Raw genomic sequence first — 16,375 nt, forward strand, 5'->3', positions numbered from 1 at the left:
TGTCTATGGTGAGGCTTATTATCTTGTGCCATGCTAATAAACATTGTGAAGCCCTATTGACAAAAATAATTTGATTATTTTATGTGATTTTTTTCCCCCCAAAACATATACTATTCTAGCTTTTAAGGATACATTCCTGTGCCTACAACTATTGCAAATCTTAGCTCCAATTTTCACTAAGAATGCAAAATAGACGCCATGCTCTGGTGTTCAATTGTTGATCTTTTTCAGTTCTGCCTCATTGTTGGTCTCAATGATCATTGCTCTGATTTCAGGTTATATCTCTGTGAACAAAAATGTAAATACAGAAAAATTAATTATTTATTATGCTCTTAGCAACTGGGGAAGGTAAAGCACACTATTAAATATAATTATTTTACCACTGATTTTTTAAAAATATAAATGTTCTAAATTTAATGTGTCCAATTTGTTTTTATCTCCACTCGCATGTGCTTCTCTGCTCCTTGTCCTTAGCCTCCTCTTACTGGGAGGCAGTTCCATGGGCAGTTGCCCTCCAGTAACTCACCCAAATATCCAATGTTCATCTGGTATGTCTTTGTGAAGTGTCAATAGGACATTCAGCTGTAGAGGATGTCACAGCCAAGCCTAACCTCTCTTCATCCAGCAACCAAATATACACTCTACTACTTGTATGTTGTAGAGGATGTTGTAGAAAGACAACAATAATAAAAAATTGAATTAAATACCGCATTTCACATCAGGAAGACGTCCCAAGGGGCTGGACAGCCAAGGTATGTTTTTACCACGAGCACTGAGGCTGCCCTGCGTATAATTTTTTTTATTTGACTAATTCTAACACATAAAAAGTAATTGTGTTTGTTAAAACTGATGCACATAATATTTTACCTGAAGGCAAAGGCATTTTTAAAATTTTCCATTATTTGGATAGGTTAGATGAATAAAACTGCCCTTAGCAAACTAAGATAAAAGTATGGACAGAGCAAACACTCATGAAAGCAGATCCTTTGTGATGTTTTTGACGGGTTTGGAATTTGCCAATAGTGAAAGAACCTTCACGGTTATGCTATCCAGAGCTGTCAACTCAGCACAATAGCAATCACTGTCATGCATGCAAGGCAACAATACTGTAAATATAGACCAATGGCACAGGATTACAGCCCTCAAGTTGCTGAAATTTTTCTGCATCTACTCCACCGAATAGCGTTAAAATGAATTGAATGAGTTTTATTAAGGATTGGTTCAGCATAACGGTCAGAAGAATGTGAAGTGGAAACCCTCAATACAGCAGTGGGTTACCCAATCTTGGTCTTACGGATGGTCATTCTTCTTGAAGAATGTAAACAAAAAAAATTACCTCACACAAGCTGCATATTACATTAAAGTGAATATTACACAAAGCTTTCCCTCTCTCATTTTTTAAATATCACAAATCCATACTTATAAGTTTGTTGATTTCCAAACAGATACAAGTTTATTTTTAATTCACAGCTATACTACTAATTTTTGTATTCAATAATTGTGTGACAATAGTTACATTTTAGCTGAATTGCTGAAACTAGGCCAATGCTGCTAGTAGTTGCTAGTATTCTGCATTCAAACTTATACCATACTCATGCACGACTTCTCTTTAATGCATTGTACTAGGTTATTTAAATGTTTAAGTAGAAATGATAATGCTTCAAGTAAAATTCTGTTGCAGAAAATAAAATTAGGTACTTTACTGTAAAGTTTACAACATTTATTGTATATAGCGGCCTTCACATGGGATAGCGTCTCAGAGTGCTTAGCAGTGATGGAGCTTGACACCAAGCCAGCGAGCGTGGGGAGGTGACCTTAGACCTCCTCCCCTCTCTGGCGACCGTCAAAGAGGAAGTTCTTCAGGTGTGATCTTAAGACAGACAAAGAGGGGGCAAGGCAGAGGGATTTAGGCAGAGAGATCCACAATATTGGGGTGTAGTGGCTGAAAGCATAGTTGCCGATGTTAGAGCAGAAGGGATGAGGGACGTGTAGGGGGTCAGAGCCAACTGAGCGAAGGGGGCGGATAGAGGAGTGTAAGCAGGTTGGAAAGGGATGTGTCAGGACATGAAGTGATCTCCATGTGAGTGTGAGGATCTTGTAATCAATCCGTTCTGCAATAGGGTACCTGGCAAGGACTGGGGTGATGGAGGTGCAAAGTTTAATATGGGTGAGGATATGGACTCAGACTTTTTAATTTATCGAAATTTATGAATGGTGTAGCTATGATGAATGGCAAGGAGGATATAGGCCCAATTACATAAATAAATGTTATTGAAAAATAGCCTGAAGTATCTAGGCAGAAAAGTTAATAATTAAAAGGTCACTGTACTGCCACAGTTCTCTGAGGTCTGTATTTTACCTCTTTATCTCACCCACGATAATACAAAGTCAATGGACTCTACAGTGTATTCTGTAAAGGGCTTTAAGACATCCTCCACACTAGCTGACAGGTGCTATTTCAAAGATTATTATTAGCTTTGTGTTCTTCAGTTAGGAAATTCATCCAGTGACGTGTCTTCCTTGGATGGATGACCAGATTTCTCCAAGTGACAACCAGGAAGTCAGTCAGTTTTAGGACTAGAAGCCAGCCATTCAAGTCTAATAGGGACCTATATGCACCTAATCAGTTCTGATAAGTCCACATGAGTCCACATTAGACCCAGGCTAATAAGCGAGACAACGTTCTATCAAAGGGCACTATTACAAGGTTGCCCGGTAGTTAGTCAAGAGGCTTCTTAGATTCACGGTGGAGTCCTGTAGCTCAGTGGTAAGAGTACATGCCTCACAAGTGAGAGGACCTGGGTTTGATTCCCGGAAGAGCGAAACGTTGGGCAAGTTTCCTTACTCCACATGCCTTTGTTTACCTAGCAGTAAGTAGGAACCCGATTGATTAGCGGATTACTTTTCCGGGGATAATAATTCCTTCCAAAAAAAAAATAATTTGGTCACTCAATCCACGACTGTTGGTTGGGCACTGTTATGTGTAATTGGCTGTCACCTTTTGCCTACAAAATACACAGTCAATTCACCTTAGTGTATTCTGTGAAGTGTTTTGAGACACCTCAAAGACGTGATTAAGCGCTTAATCAAATTTAAGGATGATTATTATTATAATAATCCTTGCATTTAATATAGCGCTTTTTACGTCTTCTCGACATCTCTTAGCCCTTCATAGAATATGCTGTAAAGTGAATTGACTGTATATTTGTGGGAGAAACGCGGCAGCTAATTGCGCACAGCGGTGTCCCACAAACAGTCGTGGATTGAAAATGACCAATTTATTATTGTTTTGTTTAGGAGGGATTATTATTAGGTGTTTGGAGTAAGGAAATTTGCCCAAGGTTTCGCCCTGCCTGGAATTGAACCCAGGTGTCTCGTTTGCAAGGCGAGTGCTCGAACCACTGAGCTACAAGACTCTACATTATAGGTATGACATTCCCATTATTGAAACAATACATGATAGGCTACTAAAAAGGTGCACCACAGAAAACAGAAGAACCACCACAGTTCTGATGATAAAATGGACTCCCGGTACTGCAGTAGGAACAAGAGCAATGTACTTCACACATGTTCATGTTTTTCATGCAGAAAAGCGTCACAATGTGTCTTTTTGGGTGTCTACATCTAAAGGACATTGGTGAATTGGAGAGAGTTAAATGGGTATGTGGAAGAAAATTGGGAAGAAATCTAAAATAATATACAACAGGTCAAGTATAATTGCACGAATATTGTTGAAAGGAGTGCACTTGATGAATCAAATGGCTTTTTATAGCACAGTGCTTTCATCGGTTCTGATATAGTGAATACGAAAAAGAAGGATTCTGTTCATATCACACAGTTAATTCAAGTATGGATTCTACCCTCCAGCTATTTTCACACTGAATGGGAACTGACATTTTGTTCCTAAAGTAATCCGTGTCGAGATGCGCTTTGTTCTCAGATTATAAACTCAAGGGGGACTACTTAAAAAGATAGTCACCAGTCTCCAAATCAACAGCTTTCAATATAGTTGAGTTTTCAGGAGTCAAACACTTTGCCAATGGAAGTATAATAGCTGTGACGATCAATTTAAGAGTGTTTTTTCTCTCCAAATTCTATGTAAATGAGGGAGAATATCACCTTTGCTGAACACTTTGTCATGATAGCAGTTCCCCTTTAAATCTGATATGGCTGAGAGCCAGGGGCATGGAGTACAAATGTGGCTCCAAGCATCTAATGAGGGGAGGAGGGGAGAATGGAAAGAAAAAGAAAAGTCATGTAAAACACAAAGAGAGAAAAGAATAAATCTTAAAAAAAAAAGTTTTTTTTCGGTAAGAATGCTTGAATGAGGCATATCATTTCACAGGTTGCAGTTTATCATAGGTTGTTTGCTGGACTGCTCACAGACATCCATCTTTTCACTGTTGACGAACAGCATAATCCCACTTTTCAAAACTTTGAGATGAACATCAAGAATGCTAAAACAAATATGAACTGACAAATATTCTTTGAAGTTATGTAGGAAATATTGACATGTCCATTTGCTACTGACAGTAACTATGTTACAGAACAGATAGATTACTCAGAATGCATAATTGAGGCTATGTGTCTCTATAGGCAATGAAAGATTTGCCCTTTGGGTCAGAGCACCTGCAGGATTATGTGACACAACTAGGTAAGTAATGGTTTCATTGTTACCATAAAAAGTACATTAAAAAAATGAAACACGTTTATGTTCACATCATCAGTTGATCTGGGATGAAATCCCCCATTGTGTTATAATCTGGAGTAAAGCTTGATGCGGGCAGGAATGTTATTATGCCTGCTTTTCCCAGAGCACTTGGCAGGATGTTACTTTGAAATGTACCTCTTTTATGTAGGGGTAGCAAGTGTATACCAGCAACAGCTCAAAAACAACAAGATCAATGACTAAACTTAACCTGCTTTTTTGGTGAATTTGGATAAGCAGACTATTGAGCAGGATAATACCACTGGCTGATAATATAAAGATAGCTTCACAAATATATACTTCCAAAATATTGCTCTCACCGTAGTGTAGTCACACACGCCCAATAATAATCCCTCCAAAAAAAAAATAATAAATTGGTCATTTTCAATCCATGACTGTTTGTGGGACACTGCTGTGCGCAATTGGCTGCCGCGTTCGCCCACAAATATACAGTCAATTCACTTTACTGTATATTCTGTGAAGCGCTTTGAGACGTGAAGAAGACGTGAAAAGCGCAATATCAAATGCAAGGATTATTATTAACATGAAGAGCAGAGAATAGAGTCAAACAGCCTTCCAGCTAAATGCAATATCGCCAATTTTTCTCCTCCCCATGTGAAGGTATTTTGACTCCCTTTTCCTTCTGTTTGCGAAGTTATATAGGCATATGTTGCCCTTTGTGCAAGCAATCACATGGTGTTATGTAACATTCCTGTTCACATCAAGCTATACTACAGATTAATCATCCATAAGGAAGAGTGTCACAGCCGAGCCTGATCAGGTTCTCACCCAACAAAAAAAATTCTCCTCACTCCCCTCTGTTTCTTTTAACAACTATTTTAAATCGGTGCCCTCGGGTTACTGACCCACCCACCAGTGGAAATAGTTTCTCCTCATTCACCCTATTGAATCCCTTCATAATTTTGACCTGGCGACTCCCTACCAACCTGCCTGCTCCCTCCGTTCAGCGGGCTCTGGCCTGCTCCATGTCTCCCGCCCGACCCGCCCTACCATCAGTAGCCGAGTTTTCAACCTCTCTGCCCCCACACTCTGGAACTCCATCCCACAGTCCCTTCACCTCGCTTCCTCCCTTGCCTCCTTCAAGTCTCCTCTTAACCTTCTCTGCTCCAAGGAGAATAATCCTAGCTTCTCTCATCTCTCTCTATAACTGAAGTCCCTCGTTCCTGGTACTATCCTGGTAAATCTCCTTTGCCACGGTCTCCAAAGCCTTGACATCTTTCCTGAAGTGTGATGAACTGAACACAGTCTCTAGCTGAGGCCTAACCAGGTTCATCATAACTTCCTGACTTTTGTATTCTATACCCCTACTTATAAAGCCTAGTAACCTGTATGCTTTTTTAACAGCTTCATCTACATGTGTTGCCACCTTCAAAGATATATGAACCCCCAGGTCTCTCTGTTCTTTCACTGGTTTTAAAATTGTACCATCTAGCTTATATTGCGTCTCTTTATTCTTCCTCCTAAAATGCATCACTTCACATTTCTCCACATCAAACGTCATCTGCCACGTGTCTGCCCATTTTACCTGTTTATCGATGTTCTTTTGCAGTCTACTACTATCCTCCTCACTGTTTACTACTCTTCCTAGTTTAATATCATCTGCAAACGTGGAAATTGTACTCCCTATTCCCAAATCCGGGTCATTTATATAGATCAAAAACAGCAGTGGTCCCAATACTGACCCCTGGGGGACACCACTGCACACATCCCTCCAATCAGAAAAACAACCGTTCACCACCACTCTCTGTTTTCTGTATCCCAGTCAGTTCTGTATCCATGCTGCCACTGTCCATTTAATACCGTGAGCTTCTATTTTGCTTAAAATTGGCGACATTGAAGGCTGTTTGACTCTATTCAGAGACAGAGAATCGAATTCAAGATCCTAGTCCTCACTTTCAAGGCCATCCATGGTCTTGCCCCCTCCTACGTCTCTGACCTGCTGACTCCCTACCAACCTGCCCGCTCCCTCCGTTCAGAGGGCTCTGGCCTGCTCCATGTCTCCTGCCTGACCCGCCCTACCATCGGTAGCCGATCTTTCAACCTCTTTGCCCCACACTCTGGAACTCCATCCCACGGTCCCTTTGCCTCGCTTCCTCCCTTGCCTCCTTCAAGGCCTGTCTCAAGACACTCCTCTTCGATTGTGCTTTCTGTCAGCTTCCCACCTCTCTGCCTTCCCTTACCACTACCCCACCCCTCCCCCATCCTCGGGTCCTGAACCCTGACTGTCCAGTGCCTTGGGACATCCACCCGACATGAAAGGTGCTCCATAAATGTAATTTTGTTGTTGTTGTTGCTTTCAAGTCTCTAATGTGGCACTTTATCAAACGCCTTTTGAAAATCCATATAAACTACATCAACTGCATTACCTCAGCCACCCTCTCCGTTACTTCATCAAAAAACTCTATCAGGTTTGTTAGAAATGATTTGCCTTTAATAAATCCATGCTGGCTGAACTTTATTACTCCATATTTTTAATTCTGTCATGGATTATAGTCTCTAGAAGTCTCTCAACTACTGACATTAGGCTGACTGGCCTGTACTTCCTGGGTTTATCCTTCTGCCCCTTTTTCTATATTAATAGTAATATTTGCAACCCTCCAGTCCTCTGTGGTGTCCAAGAAGGATTAAAAGATTGTGGCCAGATACTCCACTATTTCCACCCTTACTTCCCTCAGTAACCTAGGATGCATCCTTTCTGAACTGGGTGACTTACTTACCTTGAGCACCAACAAACTTTTTAGTACCTCCTCTCTGTTTATTCTTATCCTATCCAATTTCTCTACCTTCTCCTCTGATACTGTGCAGTGGCTGCATCCTCTTCTTTTGTGAAGACAGATGCAAAGTACTCATTCAGTACGTGAGCCATGCCCTCTACCTCTTCTTTGGTCCCTAATTGGCCCCTCCCTACCTTTGATTAACCTTTAATTATTCACATGCTTATAAAATACCTTATGTTTATGTTACCCGCTAAGCTTTTCTCATACAATCTCTTTGCCCCTCTTATTTCCTTTCTTAGTTCTCCTCTGTACTTTCTTTATTCTATTTGATTATCTGCTGTATTTTGGACATGACATTTATCCTTTTTGTGTTTTATTTTAATCCCAATTTCCTTAGTCATCCAGGGAGTTTTGGATGCCCTACCTTTCCTCTTTGTGGGAATGCATTTGTTCTGTCCCCAAATTATTTCCTCCTTAAAGGCTTCCCATTGCTCGTTAGTTGTTTTTCCTGAGTCTTTCTTTCCAGTCCACCTCGTCTAGGTCCCTTTTTAACTAATTGAAATGAGCCCTCTTCCAGTTGAGTATCTTTACCTGTGCAGCTTCCCGTGAGTTTCTGGATAACCAGAGCCAGGCTGATCCTCTCTTCACTAACCTAGCGAAAGTGAGGCTAACTGTATTCCTGGCTAAGATCAGCCAACTCAGGACTGATTAAGATTTGAATGTGCAACCCTCTGGAGTGGAATTGAAAGTTTTTTTTGTGTTGCACATTCTCTTATATTTTTAAACACCAGGGTCTGAATGACTTAGGCAAAATGCTTGTCAACATGCAACCTTCTTCCTTCATCATTTTGTGACATATCTATCATTCAAAACTGCTTGAAGAATTGACTCTCCATCAGTGTCTGACTCTGGATTCTGTGGAAACATTCTGACTTTTATTGTTTAGTCGATTCACAACAGCAAAAGCAACAATTGCACATGTAAGATTACATGGTTATATAATAATCCTTGCATTAGATTTAGGGCCTTATCAAGTCATCAGGACTTCTCAAAGCACTTCACAGAATATACTGTAAAATGATTAATTGTACATTTTGTGGGTGAAACCTATCAGCCAATCACACATAGCAGTGTCCCACAAGCAGTCGTAGATTGAGTGACCAACATTTTTTTGGGAGGGATAGTTGTTTATACGTAGTCATTTAGGGCTTAATTTTTGGCTGCCATACCTTTCTCAATGGTTAGGGAAGTTCTGTACAATCCTGCAAAGGAGACAAACAACATAATTAATTACTGGACTGCACTGCCAGACAAGGATGCAAACTGCTTTTGGCTTTAGTGTTAGTTTATCTTTTGGCAGCTCCCATGGGGAGCATGCAGAATCCAGCACTTTAGGGATATCTCTGAATGCTTTTGAAGCAAAAGCACTGCATTGTTTACTTTCTCGTACTATTGGCAAAGTCAAGGTTGCTGTTAGAGTGAAGGCTGCTATTCAGATCAATACTACAAAAATAAGTGCATAAAAGAACTTAATTTAATACAGAAACGAAAAAAAAATCAAATCAACAATGAAATTAATGACCTATTTTTACCTGGCGATTGAATAAGTACCATGGAATCTTTAGTATCCACCCGAACAGGCAAATGCGACCTTAGATTAATATCTTATCTGAAGAACCGTATCTCCAACAATCCAGCAACCCTCAACATTGTATTGCATTTCATCTTAGACTATATGAGTTTTATTATTATTATTTTAGTATTTCAAGTCCTGACATGGAGTTTGATCCCACAACCTTCTGACACAGAGATGAGAGCGCTATTAGATGAGCCAGGCTGACACAATCAATGAGTGGATGGTGACCTACCTTGTAATGCTCTCCCATGCCTCATAGGAGTGGCATCCTGAATAAACAACAGTGTACATTTACATCAGTGGTCGCCAATCCCTTTGGTTGGCCAACAAAATAAATGTTTCTTGATTTATGGCATAAATCTATGCTGTTTATTTCTATGATTATTTTGTTGCCCAACCCAAAAGTTGCCACCACTGATTTACAAACAGCCCTTCACACAGAATGTTTCAAAACCCTTTATAGACACAGAGGTAGAGCCCAAGCAAGGTGGAAGATGGTCAATAATAATAATTATAATCCTTGCATTTGACACAGCACCTTATCATGTCGTTGAGGCTTCTTAAAGTGCTTCACAGGATATACTGTAAAATGGAGTGTGTGTATTTTGTGGGCGAAACAACAACAACAACAACTGGGATTTATATAGCGCCCTCTACGCCAGACGGCATCTCAGGGCCAAGCCAGGGGGAGGGGAGGAAGGTAACCAAAGGCGCGGTCAAAAAGAAATGTCTTCAGCAGAGACCTGAAAATAGGAAAGAGGGAGCGAGACGAAGGGAGTGAGGAAGGGAGTTCCAGAACCTTGGGGCATAGTGGACAGGAAAGAGGGACTGGTTGATGACGTCAACCAGTAGTGGGCAGAGAAGGGAGAGCTGGATAACCAGCAAGTTGGTGGGAAGGGTTCGAGGTAGCAGGTGGTGGCTTTCATGGAGATGATGGTGGGTGAGAAGGAGGAGGGAGAGATGGGGAGGAAGAAATATAGGATGGGGGTGGTGGTAGGAGCAAATGATGGAGAGGGTGAGGGGGACAGAGAGGGCTTGGTGGTGGGTGACAAGAGGCAGGTGGATGAGGCTCCCTGGCGGATGTTATGTATTTTAGATGAAAAGAAGTCCATGACCTCCTCGCACTTGGCATTTGATATGAAGATTGAGGAGGTCTGAGGGGGTCACGGAGGAAGTAGTGTGTGGTGGAAAAAAGGATTTTGGGGTTGTGTTTAGCCTCCAAGATGATGTTGGAGTAGAAGGCCGTTTTTGCCCATGTCAAAGAATGACGGTAGCTGTGGAGATGGTTGAGCCACAGTTGGTGGTGAACTGTCAGGCCAGGTTTTCGCCATCTGCGCAAGCAGCCGAGTTTGTTTTTTTGGTGGTGGATATGGTTGTTGTATTAGGGGGATCGGGTGCGTTTGGAGATGGTCCTGGGTTTTAGGGAGACGAGAGAGTTGAAGGCGGAGAAGTGATCATGGAGCAGCTGGATGGCTAATTCAGGATCTCTGCGGGTGGAGGGCCAGAGGGATAGGATATTTGATGATGTGAGGGCTTTTGTGAGGGTCTCAGGGGGTAGCCTTTTCCAAGGGTGGTAGAGGACGGTTGAGGACTTGGTGGAGGAGAGAGGGATGTGAGAGGAGAAGAAGATGAGGAAGTGGTCCGAGATGGCCTTGTCCACTATGCTGAGGTCGGAAATGTCGAGGCCATGGGTGATAACAAGGTCAAAGGCATGATCATGGTTGTGGGTAGGTGAATTTATATGAAGGATGAGGTATAGGGAGGAGAGGAGGGCAGTGAAGTCAGCAGAAATAGTGCAAGGGGAGTTTCGGTGAAGGTTGAAATCGCCCATTTTGAGCAGGCGTTCGGAGCAGAGGGACAAGAAAGAGAGGAGAGTAGAGATGTCTGTGTGGAAGGAGCCGGGGGGCTTATGGGGGCGGTACACAAGGAGGATTTTCAATGGGAGGAGAGGGGTGAGATGCTCGAAGGAGGGGAAGCAGCCAGAGGAGTAGGGGGTAAGACTAAGAGAGGCTTTGGAAATGAGGGCCACGCCGCCACCACGTTGGTTTGGAAGGTGTAGCCTGGAGGGGAGACTTCCACTAGGGGGACGGGGTCATTGGGGGAGAGCCAGGTTTCGGTGAGCCCAAGAATGTCAAGGTGCTCGTCCAGGATGAGGTCGTGGATGGTGAGGGATTTGTTTGAGAGGGAATGGACATTTTGGAGGGAAATACGGGTGAGTTTGCTGGAGGGAGGGGAGGGAGGAGAGAGAGGAGAGAGTGATACGGAGAGGATTTTGGGATGTACAGGAGATGGTTGTAGAGAGTGGTGTGAGTGGAGAGTTGGGGAGGGTATGTATGAGGGAGGGCAATTTGGGTTTGCCTTAAGGAGGCGGTTTGAGCGGAGGCAATGAATGATTGGACACGTGGGGTTGCTGCTCTGGGACAGCCAGTGCCGGGAGCCATGATGGGCCCGGCGGAGGATGCCCAGGATGGAGCAAAGAGAAGTGGTGATGGGGTCAAGGAGAGAGAGGTGGTGAGGGCGGTGGGAAGGACAGAGGGGAGTGGCGGATAGAAGGGGTGGGAGGAGAGACTTTTAGAGTGGAGTAGGAGAGGGAGGCTCGGGAGCCAAAACGCGCACGCAGAGACCGGGAGCAAGCGATCAGCGGGACGGCATCAGCCCGCAGGCTGTGTGGTCATGGCTGGGATGGGAGTGGCAGCGGTTGCCAGGCCGTCGTTGTTGTTGTTGTTGGTTTTTTAACTATGACGTCACGCCGATGTCACTTTGTGAATCGTGCCACTCCGTCACTTCCCTCCCCCCCGCGCTCTCCTGACTCCCCTCCCGCCTGAGTGGCTCAGTCACAGAAACACAGCAGCTAAAGGCACAGTCTTAAGAACTACTAATATTCAGGAGCAGGTCATATTGTACTTTCTTGATAGATGGAAAGAATGAACAAAGAGGAAGGAGATGTGCTTACATATGCCAAGGTAGATGCTGGTGCTATTGGTTGTAGTTCAGCTGTAGAGGCAGGTGAAAAAATGTTGCTGTTTTGGAGCACAGTTGTCTGGATAGTGGAAGGCCTAAGACCTGACAACCTGGCAGAGAACCAGCAGCTTAAACAAAGAAGCAAGATTTTAAAAAGGTGTTTTTGAGTAACATGCATTTACTTATTTCCACACTGCAGTGTCAACTTTATTAAAAAAATCTATATGAAACTATTTAATTGTGTAGTGAGACAGTGATACTTTATTTTGTTATATTTTTCTCACTTATCTTATAATAATACTTGCATTTTATATAGTGCCTTATCATGTCTTTGAGACGTCTCAAAGTGCTTCACAGACTATACTGTAAAGTGTACTGGCTGTGTATTTTGTAGGAGAAACTTGACTGCCTTACATCTTCAGCAAATGAAATGTAAGGCAACCCACGAATAAGTTTTGTAGATCCCTGAGATGTTGAACCCACAACAGTAATAAGAAACTGGTTGCAAACTGCAGATTTGTTACTCAGGTAATGCTTTTGTTTTCCCTTTTGAGCAGCATTAATAGTATACAGGGCTCTGTCCTCGGTCCCCTGCTCTTCGAACTCCACATGCTCCCCTTTGGTGATATCATCCGCAGACATGGGGTCAACTTCCACATGTTTCCAACTCTATCTTTCTGCCTCCACCCTCGATTCCAGGACAATTGATATCCTGACAGACTATCCGCCTGACCTCAAGTCATGGATGAGAGCCAACTTTCTATAGCTGAATGTCAGCCAGACTGAGGCCCTCCTGATTGGCTTGTGCTTGCACCTCAGCACCTCAGGCACTGGCAGTATCAGCATCCACAGATGCGCACTCCACTTCACCAAACCAGTCAGGAACCTAGGCCTCTTGTTCAACCCTCAACTGTCCTTTCTCCCCCCTATCTGTGCTATGACCTTCTCTGCCTTCCCCCACCTCCACAACTTTGCCCGACTCCGCCACTGCCTCATTCCTTAGGCCGCCGATACCCTCAAACACGTATTCGTCACCTCAAGGCTCGACTCCTTGTAATCCTCCCCACGCTTCCCTCCACAAGCTGCAGATCATCCTGAACTCTGCAGCTCGTGTCCTCTCCCGCGCCCGGCTTTGTGACCCCATCACCCCCACCCTCCACTGGCTTCACTGGCTCCCCGACCCTCAGAGGATAGAATTCAAAATCTTCATCCTCACTTTCAAGGCCCTCCAAGGCCTTGCCCCTTCCTACCTCTCTGACCTGCTGACCCCCTATCAACCTGTCCGCTCCCTCCGTTCAGCAGGCTCTGACCTGCTCCATGTCTCCCACCCGACCCGCCCTACCATCGGCGGCCAGGCTTTCAGCTTTTCTGCCCCCACTCATTGGAACTCCATCCACAGTCACTTCGCCTTGCTCCCTCTCTTGCCTCCTTCAAGGTATGACTCAAGACCCTCCTTTTTGACCATGCTTTCAGCCGCCGTGAAAAGCGCTTCACAAATGTAAGTTTGTCGTCGTTGTTGTTGAATGTTAGTATTATTACGTATGTGAATTTTTCCTCAGTAAAAAGTGATTTTACTGATGAAACCTTGCATCTCTGCTAAATGCTAATGTTGGTCTTTGATCCATCATTCTTGTTACAGGCTTTCTATGATAATGCCACCCTAAACTGGAACACAACGTCTATAGGTCTCCTAAAATGGACAGATGAATAAAGGCATCAACCAGTGGAGCACTATCAAAAGTTCAAATCTGTTCTGAATTATCTAATCTCAGCTGGGAAATTGGTGATACTTGGTGGGTGGGATTTCCTGTCACCTCAAGGGAATAATCCATTCACTTTACACATCCATCTTAAAGACTTGAATTTTAAATTTTTTTTTAAATAATTCTTATATTTGGTTTGTTTTTCAAGTTTAGCACTGACACATGCCATTCTTTAACCTAACTTAATTCACTGCAAGCCTTCTGTGATGCTCCCAGGTTTCAATGGAGCAGCAAAGGGAGATGCAGGGAGACAAAGACAAGCAAAGCCTCCAACAGCCAAAATGTAATTGAGTCTTAGCCTATAAGACTGTTTTAACTTAAAATTTAAGGTCTTGCAATCTTAATTTGGAAGCTAGTTTTCAGCAGTTCTTATAAACAGACTTCTTCCAAATGAGGACTGAATTCAATAATTTTCCACTATTTTGGAAAATTTTATATTTTATGATAAAATGGTGTAATTATGGACCTCTTGAATGCTGGCTCCAATTGGGAATTCAGCCAATTTATGGCAAGCTTTAAACCAATGCTGCAACAGCAAAAACAACAAAAAGAAGTTACATTTGTATAGGGCCTTTCACGTCGGGAGGACGTCCCAAGGTGCTGGACAGTGTACAACATTTCAGCCTAAGCTGGGGTCAGGGAGGGAGAAGGGAGGGGAGGGGAAGTGGTGTGGCCGATGGCATGGTCAAAGAGGAGGGTCTTGAGGCAAAACTTGAAGGAGGCTAAGGAGGGGGCGAGGCAGAGTGATTGGGCGATGAAATTCCAGAGGTTGGGGGCAGAGAGGCTGAAGGCTCTCCCGCCAATGGTGGGTCGGGGGATGTGGAGCAGGCTGGAGCTGGCTGAGCGGAGGGAGCGAGTGGGTTGGTAGGGGGTTAGGAGGTCGCAGAGGTAGGATAGGACGAGGCCATGGAGGGATTGTAGTTGAGGACCAGAATCTTGAATTGGACCTCTAAAGGATAGGGAGCCAATGGAATCGGGTGAGAGTGGGGGAGATGGGGTCATGGAGTTTGGTGCGGGAGAGGACACGGGCTGCAGAGTTCTGGATTATCTGCAGCCTGTGAAGGGAGGAGTTGGGAAGGCCGACAAACAGGATGTTTGCATAGTCGAGCCTGGAGGTGATGAAGGCATGAACAAGAGTTTCAGCGGCCTGAGGGGTGAGGTAGTGGCGGAGTCGGGCAATGTTACGGAACAGTGTGTGCAACTTCCACATACTGGGCTATCTGTTCAGAGGACTACTTAAATTGGGTCTTAACCTGGAATACTTTTAGGATTAAATTTTTTCCCATGAAATATGTTTGCAGGTTTCAAAATACAAGTCAAAAGATGCACTGTGTGAGGGATTCAACACATAGTCTTCCCAACTATTATAACATTCAACTTTAAAAAATATTGACTTTGTTTTTTTCCCCTACAACGGCTTATTTTAGACAGGCCTTTGTTGAGTGCATGTCCCCTCTGAAAATATGTTTTGGTGCACTGTGTGAGGGATTCTAGTTATTTAGTTACCAAGACAAGGTAAAGTGTCTGTAATCTTCCGAAAACCTTTACGGAGGGTTCCAAGTCAATTGCTGAATGATATAAAGTAGGATGTGTAAGTAGTGCAGAACTTCTAAGAGTGGGAGTGTACTTAAACCATTGTTGACTAAGATTGTGAAGGGTTATTATAGGGTAAATGGTAATAGATTATTTGCTCTGGTCAGTGGTGCAGTAACAAGAGGCCATAAATTTAAAATAGTCACAAAATGAATTAAAAGGGAGATAATAAAGACGTTTTTTACAAAAGAATGTTTGGAATATGGACATCTCTACCCAAACTCTTGTTGAAGCAGAGCCCAACATTTCCATTAAAATGGAATTCAATGTTTAAAAAAGAATTTTGGAATTTTTAGCTAAGCATAATGTTGGGCCCTACAGCCGATTGTGTCAAAAAATAATCAGTGTTTTAAACCAGGTTTTACTGTAGGACTTCATTCTTTACAGACTAGCTCAGTCAGTCTCTCTTGTCTCTGGTTCAAGCCCAATGTCAGACTTGGAACGCCTATGGAATTGGAACCATCTGAATATAAGCCAGAAAAATTATCAAGTTCAAGCTTCCAACCCAATATCAGAATATAGCGTGTATGGATTCCTCATGCCACAGACATACCAATTAATTGACTGTGTTTGCTGTATCATCTCCGGGAGAGGGTGGTCTCGGGTTTCTGGTAGCATTAAGCTAAACATTCCAGCTGTTAACATCAGGGTGCCCATCAGCATGAAGGGCAACACTTCATCATACATTACTAAAAGTAAGAAAGAGACAACAAAATGCAACATACAGAAAATCTGCTTTCTGATATACATTATTCACAAATAAATGAATGCAAGCATTATATACGATTATTCTAAATTCAAAACAATACATTACTTCATTTTTGATCAGCTGGGTGTCTGGCACATACAATACTTATAATATCCACCCACCCATAATTTGTCCTCATTAAGGTGAAACATGTCTCCGAGTATCAACAAAAAGCATTCCCTGCTCATGTGCTGAGCCGCTCCTATTTGTCTTAATTCATTTCAGAGG

At 43.0% G+C, this 16,375-nt stretch overlaps 1 protein-coding gene across 6 annotated transcripts in view; it reads right to left on the reverse strand.

Moving 5' to 3' along the window:
• Positions 1-230: 230 nt before the first annotated feature.
• LOC103187399 (solute carrier family 22 member 5) overlaps positions 231-16,375 on the reverse strand; it is a 45,931-nt gene continuing 29,786 nt past the window's right edge. For all 6 annotated transcript variants that reach the window (XM_042342478.1, XM_007906873.2, XM_007906872.2 and 3 more), the window contains 4 exons: positions 15,953-16,088; positions 12,036-12,171; positions 8,676-8,708; positions 231-284 (listed from right to left, as the gene is read on the reverse strand). In XM_042342478.1, coding sequence (XP_042198412.1) covers positions 8,688-8,708; positions 12,036-12,171; positions 15,953-16,088 — 293 coding nt within the window. In that variant the 3' untranslated portion in view covers positions 231-284; positions 8,676-8,687. The remainder of the gene's footprint in view (positions 285-8,675; positions 8,709-12,035; positions 12,172-15,952; positions 16,089-16,375) is intronic.

The sequence above is a fragment of the Callorhinchus milii genome, unplaced genomic scaffold, assembly GCF_018977255.1.
Source record: "Callorhinchus milii isolate IMCB2004 unplaced genomic scaffold, IMCB_Cmil_1.0 Scaffold1, whole genome shotgun sequence".
Taxonomy (NCBI): domain Eukaryota; kingdom Metazoa; phylum Chordata; class Chondrichthyes; order Chimaeriformes; family Callorhinchidae; genus Callorhinchus; species Callorhinchus milii.